This window comes from Sciurus carolinensis, chromosome 6 (assembly GCF_902686445.1).
Source record: "Sciurus carolinensis chromosome 6, mSciCar1.2, whole genome shotgun sequence".
In the NCBI taxonomy this organism is placed as follows: domain Eukaryota; kingdom Metazoa; phylum Chordata; class Mammalia; order Rodentia; family Sciuridae; genus Sciurus; species Sciurus carolinensis.
Window position 1 is genome coordinate 9027106 of NC_062218.1, and position 14339 is coordinate 9041444.

The window sequence follows — 14339 nt, forward strand, 5'->3', positions numbered from 1 at the left end:
AACAGAATCCAAAACATTTGCTCATCCTGACATGCAAAATACTTAGATATAATTAATCTTCAACACTCCTTTAACACTTAATTTTGTTATCTCTGTTTTAACTTCAACACACTACCTCTTGGGGAATGGGAAAACTTTAAAAGAGAAGTATATAAGCTAAACTTATAAACTTAAAGTGCAAAGTAACGGATGCTTAAGGGAAGTACAAAGGCCTCGGGGAAATCTAGAAATAGACTATAACTTAGTAGAGCTGGTTATTAAATATTTACTTTTTCCCATTGGTTTAGAAAAAGACAGAATTTCCCTCTGGCAAGCTGGGTCTCACTCCCAACAAGAGACCCTTACTGTGCCTCTTATTCCTGTCCAAGGAGCTGTTCGCACGCAAGGCCGGTGGGTGGGTGGGAAGGAGGCAGCAATGACTTTGGCTCTCTCCTCTCTCCACAAGGCCACGCAGGTGCTTTGGGCAGTGGCCCACGGATGACCCCGTGCCCTGCCCCAGCTGTGTTTCCCTGTCTGATCCAGGTACTTCTTTCTTTCTGTGTATCTAGGTTCTTTACTCCCATTCATTAGCTCAATTTTTTTTTTTTTTTTTTTTTTTTTTTTTTTTTTTTTTTTTTTTTTTGCGGTGCTGGGGATCGAACCCAGGGCTTTGGGCTTGCAAGGCAAGCACTCTACCGACTGAACTATCTCCCCAGCCCCGATTAGCTCAAATTTTAACAATCCACACTTGCTTGCCTGGGAACAGCAAAACAATAGCTTCTGGGAGATACTGTTAAAGAATTCTCCCTTCCTAACTTAAAAAAAAAAGTGTCCTTTATTTAGAAGCATTTGGAAATGAGATATATAGAACCGAAATCTCTAGCTGTGGCATTTTTCTCTTCAGGCTTAATTTTGAACCACCTTGGGAGTGAAGACTCCTTCAAAGGCATGATATGAATTCCTGCCTGCCTTGCACAGGGTACAGACCAAGTGCCCCAGGACCAACCTCTCTGAGTTCTCTGGTAGTCACTGGGACCATCTTCTCCGTCCCTCTGGGCGGTGAAATGGTGAGGTTCTCAGGGCTAGGAGCAGGGGCCACGCTGCTGGGACTGAGTTCAATGTTTCTGGCTTGTGATACTTGACTTTCTGAATTGCTTTTTGTAATTTTTTTCTGTGTCCTTTCCAAAATTATTTGTTGACTTGTCTCTAATCCCCTCCCCCACCCCCCAAAAAAACCCTGAATTCATTACTTTTTGGTCTACTGAGGAATACAAAAGTGCAGGAGATAGACCTGTTTTCTTCCCTATGTAAGGTGATGTAGCATAATTAAAAATATTACATATTTCAAAATAGCTGGATCTTGAGTGTTCTCACCACAAAGAAATGAGAAATATTTCAGATGACAGATAAGCTAAATATCCTGAATCGATTATTACACTAGGTATATATATATATTAAAACCTCACACTGTACCCCACAAATACGTATAAGTACTATGCATTCATTAAAAATTAAAAAATCACAACCCCTTAGAGAAGGAGAAAAGACAATTTGGGGTAAGACTCTTTGAGTGTGGATGTGCTCAGTCCCAAAGTGTGGATCCTGGTGTATACTTAGGGGATGACACAGTGGTCCTTTCTGTTTTTGTGTCTTCATTGATTCTCTTGTTTTAGATGTGTTTTGGCTACTGAGGCTGCTGGGCTAGTGCTCTCTACGTCTGAGATGCCTCTTGTTATGGCCACATATTGAGTCTTTGGGCCCAGGACCTGTGTGAAGCTCTTGAGCCAAGAAGGTGAAGCAAACCTTACCTTTTTGTACAGACTCCTCAGATCTCGGTACTGCCACATGCTGTTTAGGACCTGAGATGCAGCCTTGACCACTTTTGGAGAGTGTCTGATAAAGAAAAGACAGGAAATACCATCAGAATGGCAGCTGGGTTTTCATGCCACTGACACGTCAGGAAAGGTCAACATGTACTTCCTCCCAGGTCTCTGGCTCTTTTCCTCGAGGCCCGGGGAGGGCCAAGGATTGTTCTACCAGTCCCCATTCACATTCTCATCAACACGTCCGTGAGGGTGAAGGGTAGGCAGATATTATGATTTGGCAAGGAGTTTTTAAAAAATGAAGCATAAGAACAGTGGCATGTAGTCAGAATGTAGACTTAGCGTTTGTCTACAAAATGGAATAGAAAGAAAAGAAATAGTCATCAGAAAGGACCAGCTTCAGGAGTTTTGAAGGCAGTGTTGTGTGACACCTGGGTAATAAGAGAACAGATATGCATAGTCCCACAGAGGCATGAGAGCGGACACAGTGCTGACTCTATACACCTGCTGAGGCCAAGCAAGAAAGATGGGCAGTGAACGCTGGTGTGTGCACACGCTCACATGGACGCAGAGGAATGCATTTGTGTAAGAATCTATAAAGCCTTACATGCACTAAAAGTTCTGACATCTGAACCATAGTGCATAGGGAGAAACCAAGGTCACAGAAACATCTGGACTAGAACTTCTTAACTGCTATTCAAGCCATGCCTTTGAAATACCTGTGACAATATAACTAGATATTTTGTCTTTAGGTTTAGTGCCAATTTGCACCTCAAAATACAGACTAGATTAATAAATTCCTGTCAATTTAATTCAACTGAATTCTTGGAAGTCACTTGGACCTGTGGTCATGGAAGCTATTGACGACTCAGGAATTCTTTACACTAACAGGTTGGTTTCACAACCAGAGCACCATTCTAGTGACTGCCATTGGCATTATGATCTACCTTAGGGGTCAGATCACTTTTTCTGCAGAGGGTCAGATAGTAAATATTCTATGATCTTGGTCACAGTTACTTAACTGTCACTGGAACATGAAGAGTCATATTTAAACAAATGAGTATGGCTGTGTTCCAATAAAATGTGATTTATCATAAACAAGCAGTTGGTAGGATTTGGTCCATGGGCTATAATCTGTGAACCCCTAGCCCATGTAGATGGGGACTCCTGGTGTTGGGCAGGATATTACCATTCACGAAGACTCCAGTGTGATAACCAGTCCTGAAACTGACTGATGTGCAGTGGCTACTGATAATATCTGAATCAGAACCAAAGAGGCCTTTGAAATAAAATGGCATTTGAAACAAAGTGGGAAGATGGTAGATGGGCCAGGTTGAGGTTGCAGTTGAGAGTCGAAATAAATAGATATTCTGAGGATATACATTTTGCAATGAAATTATGGGATGCCAAGACACAGAGGAGAAAGTGGCTGCTATTTCCCTAGGTCTTCACGTTTGTAATTTAGACCAACCCAGTTTGAAGTTTCTTCATCCATTCACTGAGGGATGAGAGTAATAGTCATTGTTATGATTACTGAGGTAAAATTCAACTTTGGCCACAGTTATATGGAGGAATTAAAGAGAACAAATACAGAGTTATTATAAATTTAAATTTTTTTCTATGTGAAAGAAAGATTAGCTACATTAAAATAACATTTCTTTTACTGAAATAAATGGTTGCTGAAATTATTTCAAAATTCATGATAGTGTCATGCTCCAAATGTAATTTTAAATTCCTTTGACTTAAAGACAATTTTAGAACATTTTGTGGACACAGATAATATAATCAATGCTGAACAAATATTAGATGCTATATTGTATTGCATTTTATTACTGTTGGCTAGATATTTGTCTGTGACAATACTCAAGCAACCCAAGAGGAAAATATATTAAAATTCAGGTAGTAATAGTATAGTTGAAACAGTTAGTATACAAAATTTCTCTGACAGTGTAATTTTTATTTCTACTTCTTTCCTAGTTATAAAATAGAAAGAGACTGTAAATGCATAATGAATAGCAGTCTTTAACTTCTTAATTAAAATGCCAATACATCATGGTGTTATAAAAACATGTGAAGGTCAAAGAAAGATTGCTTTCTTTTTTGACTTTAATTTTGATTCATTCACTAGACTGGTATCACATAAACAACTACTTGACAAACTATGAGTATTGATTGAAGGGCTTGAACATTGAGTGTTTCTAATGTGACAAGTGATTATAACCAAAGCCACAATACACAGTTCTTTAGTGACAAGTAAGAGTTGAGACTGTTAATAGCTTTTCTGTCTTATGACAAAAGACAGTGACACATTCAACACTATTTCCTATATAACTGTTAAAATCAGGAAAAAATGTATTTTTGAAATAGACATGATAGAATGTCCATAATGGGTGTTTAAAATGATGTGAAAAGAATGTTATCAAGACTTCAAAATGGTGAGTATAAGACTCCTACAAGAGTCAATAATGATTACACAAGTCTGGACTTCACCAGAGCTGTCAAATCATGGGTGGCTGAAGATGCCAACTGGAACAGCTCCTTGGGGCTGCTCAGAACAGTCGTGCCAGCAGCAGGATCCCAGCACCCTAGTCCCATTGATTGTGCTCCCAAGATGCAGTTGAGTGTTGTGGTTCCAACACACTGTGATTGTCAATTCAACAGCCTGCTTAATACTGCTGCATATTTAGGCTTGCATCTATTTAGAAATAAAACAGATGAGCACATTAAATAAAGAATCATAGCTAGGCATGCTTTTAATGTTATGTCTTCTCATGTTATTTCAAAGAAAAATCAGATATGCACTAAACTTATTTCCAGAAGTATTTTTTTAAATTTTTAAAATTTGTTCTAATTACTTGTACATGACAGTAGAATACATTTATTCATTCTGATAAATCATACATAAATGGAGTGTAATTTCTCAATAATTTAAGGTGGACATATTTGCTAGCATTTTACAAATTACCTAGTGTGAATTGATACTATTATAATTTCCAGTTATTAAATCATCACCAATTCCAAAAAATCTATTTTCTTTTTTTAAAATTTTTAAATTTTATTTTTCTAATTAGTTGTTCACGGCAGTAGAATGCATTTATATATTTTGCTAGATCTTTGAGCGAAACAGACATTATTATCTCATGTACATGTATGACTGCATGACCAATGTGATTCTGCAATATGTATACTCAGAAAAATGAGAGATTACACTCCATTTATGTATCAGCTATCAAAAAATCTATTTTCAGTGAAGAGTTTTTCTTTTATTAAAATATGGCTAGGAGGTGATGGGGATGTCAATGCCTCCTCTAATGATAGAGCTGAGTGACAACTGGTGAGTTTCATGCTGCAATATGGAGCAATTCTCTTGAATTCACTCGGTTTTAAGGGCAGTGAAAAGAATAACCAAACTAAAGGGTAGTTAAGGAAATAAGGAATCCTTGTTTTAATTTCCCCCAATTAATCAATATATGTATTTTAAAAGGTTAGCTACATTGAAAAATGGATGAGCTTGCCTAAGCTGGAGAAATACAACTGAAAACATGTGGGATTCAATCCAGTTCAACACCTCTTATGAAACTCACAAACCCAGGTTGTTGACACTGAAGAGAAGATCAAGGACAATGAGATGAAACAAGTGCCACAAAGAAAATTTTAGTCAAATTAAAGGACATATGTAAGACATATCAAGTGAAAATATCTCCCTCTTAATAATAATCAAGTTAGGACCAGATATAACAGGTCCTTTTTTTTGTATTGGCAACAAGGATGCATACTGTTTGATAGATGTTTTCCTCAAATGAGTTTAGTAATTTTGATTAATAGTTTTCTCTGAACTTAGAACTGAGTTAAGCATCCTGTCTTTGTAAGGTCCCTTCAGGGATGCCCACCGCCACAGGGAGGCTCACTGGAAGGGAAGGAGTACCACTCCCCAGCTCTCTAGTCTTAAAATTCGGAGAAAGTACTCCAATCTTTGAATGCCTCAGGGATGCAGCTAAAATGTTGTTAGAGTGTTTCTGTGGACTGAAGTTAGATTGTGTGTCTATGTGTATATGCTTAAGAAGCAGTAACATACTAAACTCTCAGTGCCCCAAACCGGTGGGCACTCCAACTAGAGATCCCAAAGGTCTACTGAAGCTATGTAAAGAAAGCACTTAGCTGCCTTCAGAGCTTGGCATTTTGCAACATCACGAGATCTGATTACCTATCTACCTACCTACCTACCTACCTACCTATCAGATTACCTTGTTGTCCCTGCATGGTTGCAAGTCCAGGTATTGCTGGATCCATGTCCTTTGACTCTGTGCCCCTTCATTGCTGCACAAGTCTTCATGCAGCATAGATGGAGCAAAGATAGAGTGTGGTACAGCATCTCTGTCTGTCTGTCTGTCTGTCTGTCTGTCTATCCACCTATAGTTATAATTCAAGCCAACAATCTGCACAATTATTGCACAAGTCCAAAGGGCCTTCTCTATCTGATATAGGAAAATATTCAAATTCTAATGCTGAATTGTTGATTGAGCCTATTTGGAATTCTCAAGGTGCTTACAACGGAAACACTGAAAGCTCTGTAACACATTAGTAATATCCTGAATTAAGTTAAATAATGAGCTAGAATTTCCAGAAAGTCTCCAAGTGCATTTCTCACAGTTTCTAATAATGAAAGAAAAATTGTTTAGCATTTAGATGTAAAGGAATGGGGTGGGGGTGGGACTGAAAAGTCAAGAAGCAGACAGACCCTTAATAACAAAAGGTTTACTCTTTTAATCTTCTTTGATTACATTGAGGGACTTCCAGGAGGCAAAATTTAATTAAGGTTGGCACAGGTTTCTGTAAAAATTGACAGCTCACGGATATACCAGCACCCTGGCTGGTGGAGATATTTTTTAGTTGCGTACACTAAGATACCCTTGGCTCTTCAATCACACCGGGAAACATTCCCATTTGTGGTGGTGCAGCTGCTTGACACCACATCTTATCTCTTTTTATTCCATTTACCTGAAAGCCCTCCCTTCTCCCACCATTTCCTCAGGCTAGGAAATTTCTACTCATCCTTTTGGGCTTATTTATCAGAATTTTCTGAAAGAATATCATATAGCTCCCCCCTCAGTTTTAGATTGCACATATGGACATAATGACTTATTAAATTATGTGGTTTGTCCCAAACCACAGCCTGTAAGGAGGGGTGGGGGACTGGAACTGAGTTCACTCTGACTGTGTCATGCTGTCTTCTTCCCTGTCTGTCCTGCATTATGAGTTGCTATGCGGAGCTGAAGGGGCACAGAGTCAAAGGCTGTGCATCTGTCAATACCTGGACTTGCAACCACACAAGGACAATAACAAGAAGATACCTGCCCCAATCCAGGTTAAGCTGGTGTCTCTTGCAACACACTAGTATGAAGGTTGAATGTCAAGTCTACCTTACCAATATCATGGCCATCACCAAGTCACAAGTTATTTATCAAATCCAAAGTACCAGTGAGATCAGCTTTCATGAGGACAGAAAACTGGAAACCATTTGCCATTTTCCTTTTGACTATCAGAGAAAAATGCTTTTGAGTGACAATCAATAGTGCTATTCATTACCAGGTGACGATGGGCACACTTAGAACCAATTCTACCACCACGGAGGTGGGAAGTCACCAGTCAACGTACTTGTCTCCTTTGCTCTTGGAGATGCCAACCAGCTTCTCGATGCCTCCCGCGTCCCGTAAGGCCTTGGCATTCTCCATGTTCTTGGTGATCACTTCGTGCAGGGTGCAGCAGACGGCCGTCACCGTGTCGTCCGACATGGCCTTGCTCGCTGCGTTGTTGCTGTTGTTCCCTCCTGGCAGCCTGTGGACCAGGTCTCGCATGGCGTATTTGCCTTTGGAAAAGGAAACACAGGGAAGAGTTGAGGAGAGGCTAAGCAGAGGAAGAAGGTAAAGGGAGAGACGGGTCCCGGGAGGAGAAAACAAAGAGGCAGGTAGATGCGGTCTTGTGTTTCCCACCTTCGAGGGTCCTTTATCGAGTGAGTTCAAACACAGACAGAGAAAACAGTGGTCCTCCTCAGAGTCCAGGAGGCATTGGTCCCCAGAGCCCTCTGCTCCACCCCCATGGCTACCAAACTGGATGTTCAAATATCTTCTATAAAATGGCACATGCACATTTTTCTTTATATTGTCAGTCATCTTTAGATATTTTTAATACTTAATAAAATATAAATGCTATGTAAATAGTTGCTATACTGTATTGTTTAGGGAATAGTGGCAAGAAAAATGTCTGTAAATGTGCAGTGAGATGCAATATTTTTAAGTAGCTCGATCTGCACTGGTTGAACCCAAGCATGAGGAAGGCATGGGTATGGAAGGCTGACTGTCTCCTCATGGCCAGAGCCTGGAGTTTGGTGCTAGCTACATCTAGGAATGAATCGCTGCATGCTTCATTTTATGCCTCTAAGCTTTGGTTTACTGTTTCCATCTATAAAGGAGAACGATAATGATACCTAATTTACAAGATATTTTAAAAATTAAAAGAGTGAATGTATGGAGTGCACTTGACCCAGTGATTAACAAGGATGCAGGACTCACTAGATGTTAGCCATCACTAGGTTCCTATCTGACATATTCACAAAAGTCAAGAAAATGTATGCAATTCTAACAACCCCCCAAAATACCATCACAGGAGCTATGTTGGGACCTGTACAATTGAACAGGAGTCAAACCATAAATATGTAGAGAACATGATCAAGTATATGAGTTCTGACCCCTGTAAAGCAAAAAAAAAAAAAAAAAAAAAAAAGTTGATAAACACTACCTAACTATGTACCCAGTGCATCAGGGTAACCTTGCCTCTCTGATGGGATTTTATCGTATGGGTTCCCCCAATGTTTACTAATGTAGCATGTTTTTGTTTGCACAAAAATAAAATCTAATTCCGCTTCCTTCATCCACTTTGTCTTTATTAATCTGGTTACTCCTGATGATAAGGGTACTTACAATGACATATTTATAGAGCAGTTTTAGTTTACATAGCAGTTTAGGCAAGACAATTAATTTATCCCACCTGCAGCTTCCAATTCTGTTCCCTTAATTTATTTATGGAAGTAAATGAGTGCCTGTAGCAAAGTTAGAAGTTCTTAAATTTGGGGGGTGGAATTGGCAAGTGTCCAAAGTTAGATTCCTGACTTGTCTCCTATTCCCCAACAGACATGTGTGGTTAGCTCCTCGAACCTATCTAGACTCTTTACCTCTAGCATATTCTCTAAATGATGTCTTCCTTTGCTGCTAAATTTTTTAGTGCACAGAGCCCGAGGTCAGAAAATAGAACCCCTTGGTAATATGCAGTATCTTAATTCCAGGTAGTAATAAATAAAACATAGGTCCTTGTAATTTTGGTATCTGCTCTTATCCTCTGTTTAGTTGGCTTATTTTAGCTTGGACAGAAAATGCTGATGTTTATTGAAATAGAAAAGTGTCTTCATCCACTTAATGATGGCAGAGGAACTGGCTGACAAAAATGATTTGCCCGGAAACCCCCAAATGTGGCATATTTCTTCTCTAATGACAGCACTTGAAGTAGTAGGGAGAAGGTAACTGTACACGGATAGTTCTCTGAGCAACTCGCGTTGTGTCATGGGACCAGACTCAACCCTAAGAGTTTACTTGGTAGCACTCAGCATGCTGGGGCTTCTATCAGCTCATCCAGCCTATGAGCCATGAGAAGACACGTTTGAGATCCACAAAAGTGAGAAGATGGATGTGTTCTCTTTTTCCTTCTTTTTTTTTTCTAAAGGAAAGTGATGTAGAAAGGGCATCCGAATTGCAAAATATTTCAATCCTTGTGCGTATGGCGACATTCACACCCAAGACTGCATGAAGACTGGCTTTGTAACCTTGGACATTGTCTATGTTGAAAGCAGAGAAAGGATCTGGCTGCGGTGTTTCTAAGTTTGGATTGCTATTGTCCCCATTAGAATGAGCTCAGGTACAGCTGAATGTGCAGTTTTAACAGGGCTTCCCAGTTCAGGAGTCCAGAAGGAGACACAGGTGTCCCTGTCACATTCAGGTGGCAGGGAAAGCCAATCCCCTACCGAGCAGCCTCTTCCCTCACCTAGATGTGCAGTGCAAACGCTGTCATTGTCCATGTGCCCCACCATGTGACAAAGATCAGGAGCCACTCACCTAAGGCACCACAACTTGACAATTGGGGAAACATACAGGGATTGTTTGATTTCTAACATTCCCGATAAAGTTCACTGATGTTTTACTAGACAATGGGGATTTTTCATTGAGTCTGCTTGTCCAGAGAGATACATTCTAGTTGACACTTTTTTACCATCTGAGAGAAAAATGATTCCCTGAGGAAGAAGAACTTTTTAAATTATATTAAGGGCACACCTTATTTATTTATTTACTTGTTTATTTTTTGACCTTTGTGTATGTGCTCAAAAATGCTCTCTTCTCACATTAGAATCAAATCCTACCTTTACATGGAACTTGGGTAGCCAGGAAAGTTTTTTTTTTTTTTTTTTTCTAATAGCTCTTTTTACTGTTTAGAAACTCTGAGGCTAATTGGAAGAAAAAAGAAAATATGAAATGCAGAATGCTTATAGCTGTAAGTGACCTTGTGCAGCGAGCTCACGACATCAGGTCAAGGAAGAGAGAATTAGATTGCACTGGGGTTGTCAGGGCTGGCTGGACCAGGAGATGGACATTTAGGACTGTGCAGTAGGTCAGGGGGCAACAAGTTGCTATTGTACAAAAAGAATCTGGGGCATTAGGAAGGAAGGTCTCACAGAGTCCTGTGGAAGGTGGGAGAAGGGTATTGCCTTTTCCTTGACGATAAAGCTCTCTGGTCTGAGCTTCTGCAGAAATGATCAGCCCTACAACTCAAGGGAGCTGGTCCCAGGCTCCCTCATTTCTTTTTTCCAAAACCCTGGTAAAAACTAAAAAGCTGTTCTTGCTGTCAAATAAGAATCAAGGTCCCCTTTCCTCCAACCCTCAGTTAGACTTTTGGGTCCTTGAGGTCTGAGATGTCTTCAGAGGTGAAAGGGGTTAACTCCCTTTCATGTCAATAAAGAGAATGGACCAGACCTTAATTTACACAGCTTATCATCATCAAGTTGTTGACTTTCTCTCCTCTCCTCTCCTCTTCTGTCCTCTTCTCTCCTCTCCTTTCCCTTTCTTTCTTTCTTTTCTTTTCTTTTCTTTTCTTTTCTTTTCTTTCTCTCTCTCTCTCTCTCTCTCTCTCTCTCTCTCTCTCTCTCTCTCTCTCTCTCTCTCTCTCTTTTTCTTTTTTTTTGTACTGGGGATTGAGTCCAGGGGTGCTTATCCACTGAGCCAAATACCCATCCCTTTTAAAAATATTTTATTTAGAGACAGGGTCTTGTTGAGCTGCTAAGTGCTGAGGCTGGCTGTGAACTCCCCATCCTCCTGCCTCAACTTCCGGAGTTGCTGGGATTACAGGCATGTGCCACCTCACCTGGTGATTTTTTTCTTTTTAGAGAGAGAAATGAGAGTCAGGGTTCTGCTAGGGCTAAGGAAGGAGTGTCTGGGCCAATGGGTGGTGACTCTCTCTAGGGATCTGGAGAGGGAACAGGTTGGAGGTTCTGCAGGGGCCCAGGGACATAAGAGGCATGTGCAGCTCAGCAGTGGCCCCATGGGACACTGGGACGCTACAGATGAAGACCAGGACCTGGGAGCACAGGGCTCGCCCTGGGGTAGAGCTGGCATGAGGCACAGGAAGTGTCTTAGAATGAATGGCTCAGGCACCAGCCCCTCTTCTTCTGGATTTTGTCTAATTTAAAAATAAGAAAATGATACAGACTGAAGTCTCAGAATGGTTCACGCTGATGCAACTACAAGACTTCAGGATCCAGACAGTTCAGGTGTGTGACTGTGGAGAGGTGGCTACAGCAGGCTGGAAGAGAAGGGCGTCCATGATGGAGAGCCGACTGGCTTGGAGTCCTGTGCTGAGTGGAGGTAGTGGAGGGAAGGACGACTCAGAGGTTTCTAGCTGGACAGTGAAGTGGGAAGTGAAGACCAAAGTGAGTTTTAAAGCTCAACAATAATGGACAAATTGGATTTACTTTGAGTTTTCACACAAAGGAAAATGTGTGAAATTAGATGTGCTAATTTTGGTTTGTCCCCAGCAGAATCCATGCTGAGGCTTAGTTTCTACTCTCACAGTCTTGAGAGGTGATGAGACCCAAGAGTGGCACTGGGGGCAGGAGAAATCCATTCTCATGAAGGATTATTGCCATTTCCTGGGACTGAAGGAGTTCTCACTCTTGAAGAGTTGGATTAGTTTCTGTAAGAGTGTGTCGTTACACAGGGAGGCCGTTCCTCGAGGTTCGCCTCTCCAGGAGCCGGCTTGCCCTTCCCTCCCTCACCACCGTCATTTGATGTAGCCCAAGGCCCTCACCAGACATAGATGCCCAGCACTGGACTTTCCAGGTTCCAGAACTGTGAGCCAAGTACACCCCCATCCTCGTAAATGACTCAGTCTCAGGTGTTCTGCCATTGATACAAAACGAACCAGACACATTATGCAGGTTACATGAGAGAACTGCTCAGCAAAATCCCACCAGAGAGACGGGTTCAAAGGACACAGAGTTTTGAGGAAGCATGGTGCACACGCTGCCCTGCCTCTGGAGTGAACATGCTTCCCACGATCCACTACCACAGAGTCACACCATAGGAGAGGAAAGCTCTTTACCTTCTTGGAGCCAAACAAAACAAAACAGAACCAACTCCACCAGACAAGTCACTCCGTCTTGCCACAGTTACCAATGCAAGTGAATCCTCAGGTTGTTTCTTCTGCGGGACTCAGCTCTATGGAGAGGACCCACCCTGACGGGTACACAGATGTGAGATGCCTGCCGGAGGAACTGTGTGGAAAGCCCTGAGAATCCATCAGCGATGGACCAAGTGCGGCCCTGTAATTACACAGGGAGGCTGTCTCTCGAGCTCCTTCCCACACAGATTTTGTGTTTCTTTTGATCATTGATACAGTTCTCTCTTAGCTGATCTTCCTTGTTCACTGCAATAAACTTAAATGTTTCAAACTGATTAGAAAAAACGCATTTTCTTAAAGATCAGGTAGAACAGACAGAAACCCAGGATCAGGAACACCACAACTCCTTTGCCTCTGAGTTCTCGGTGCTTCTTTGGCCTTTCTGTTTCTGGAGCTGCTAAGAGTTTTGGCTAAAATACTCTGAAATTGTTTTTTTATTTTTTTATTTAACTTTTTTTTTTTTTTTTACTGTGATAAAAACACCTACCATAAAATGTACTATAGCACCCATTTCTAATTGATGTTAATTAAGTACATTCGTATCATTGTCCAACCACCACCTTCATATCCAGAATTCTTTTTCTCTCACAGAACTGAAACTCCATACATTAAACACCAATTTTCCTCCTGCCCTCTTTTCAGCATCTGGAAACTGCCATTCTACTTTCTTGTCTATGAAGTTGACTACTCTAGCTGCCTTGTGGAGTGGAATCATAGAACGTTTGTCTTTTGTGAGTGGATTATTTCATTGAGCATGAAGTCCTAAGGCTTATCCATGATGTAGTTTGTCAGAACTTGCTTTCTTCCTCATGCATTTTGCTTATCTGTTCATCTATTGATGGACAGTTTCTATTGATTGACAAGTTTCTATTGTCAACCACGTTGCTCTATTATGGTACACAAATACCCTATTGTCAATCTCTCTGCCTTTGGATCTAAAGTTAGTCTCTTACAGACAATATGTATTAGGATCATGGTTTTGGGTCCACATGATTGATTTCTGTCTTTGGAAAGCCTAATCCAGTTGCATTTAAAGTCATTGCCAATTAGGAAGGACTTATCTTCTGTCATCTTGCTGTTCTCTAAATCCCTTATTTCCTGCATTATTGTCTCTTTTGTAGGTAGTTGATTTTTTTGTAGTGAAAATTTTAATTCCCTCTTCTTTTCCTCTGTGCATGTTCTTTGTTTTCTTTGTGGTTATCATGGGAATTACATCCAACATCCTAAAGCTATAATAATGCTCTAATTGGAATTTATCAAGTTAACTTCAATAACATACAAAAAACTGTCTGTTTATAGTGACATGCTATTCCCTTTCAGTTACTGATGTCACAAAATCAAACCTTTGATCATTACATGTCAAAAACATAGTGATCGTTGCTTTTTTAATGCATTAGCCTCTAACATATGTAGAAAACAAAATGTGTAGCTACAAACCAAAGTTGCCATAAAATTAGCTTGTAGACTAATAATTGGTTTTTTCTTAAGTTTATTAGTCTCTTTAATTATATAGAAAATAAAAAGTAAAGTTATAAACCATAAACTATTGTTAAAATAATACTGGCTTTCACAATTGCCTGTCTTTACCTTTACTGAGGTCTTGAACTCCTTTTGGGATCTGAATTACTGTCTATTGTTCTTTCATTTCAACCTGCAGGACTCCCTTTGGGGTTTCTCACAGATTGGGTCTAGTGCTAATGATCTTCCTCAGTTTTGCTTATCTGAGAATGTCTTAATTTCCCCTCACTTCTGAGGAACATT

The 14339-nt window shown here is 40.4% G+C and overlaps 1 protein-coding gene across 4 annotated transcripts in view; it reads right to left on the minus strand.

Annotated features, from left to right (window-relative positions):
• Ctnnd2 (catenin delta 2) overlaps window positions 1–14339 on the minus strand; it is an 856033-nt gene that overhangs the window by 42550 nt on the left and 799144 nt on the right. For all 4 annotated transcript variants that reach the window (XM_047555397.1, XM_047555396.1, XM_047555400.1 and 1 more), the window contains 2 exons: window positions 7458–7668; window positions 1788–1872 (listed from right to left, as the gene is read on the minus strand). In XM_047555397.1, coding sequence (XP_047411353.1) covers window positions 1788–1872; window positions 7458–7668 — 296 coding nt within the window. The remainder of the gene's footprint in view (window positions 1–1787; window positions 1873–7457; window positions 7669–14339) is intronic.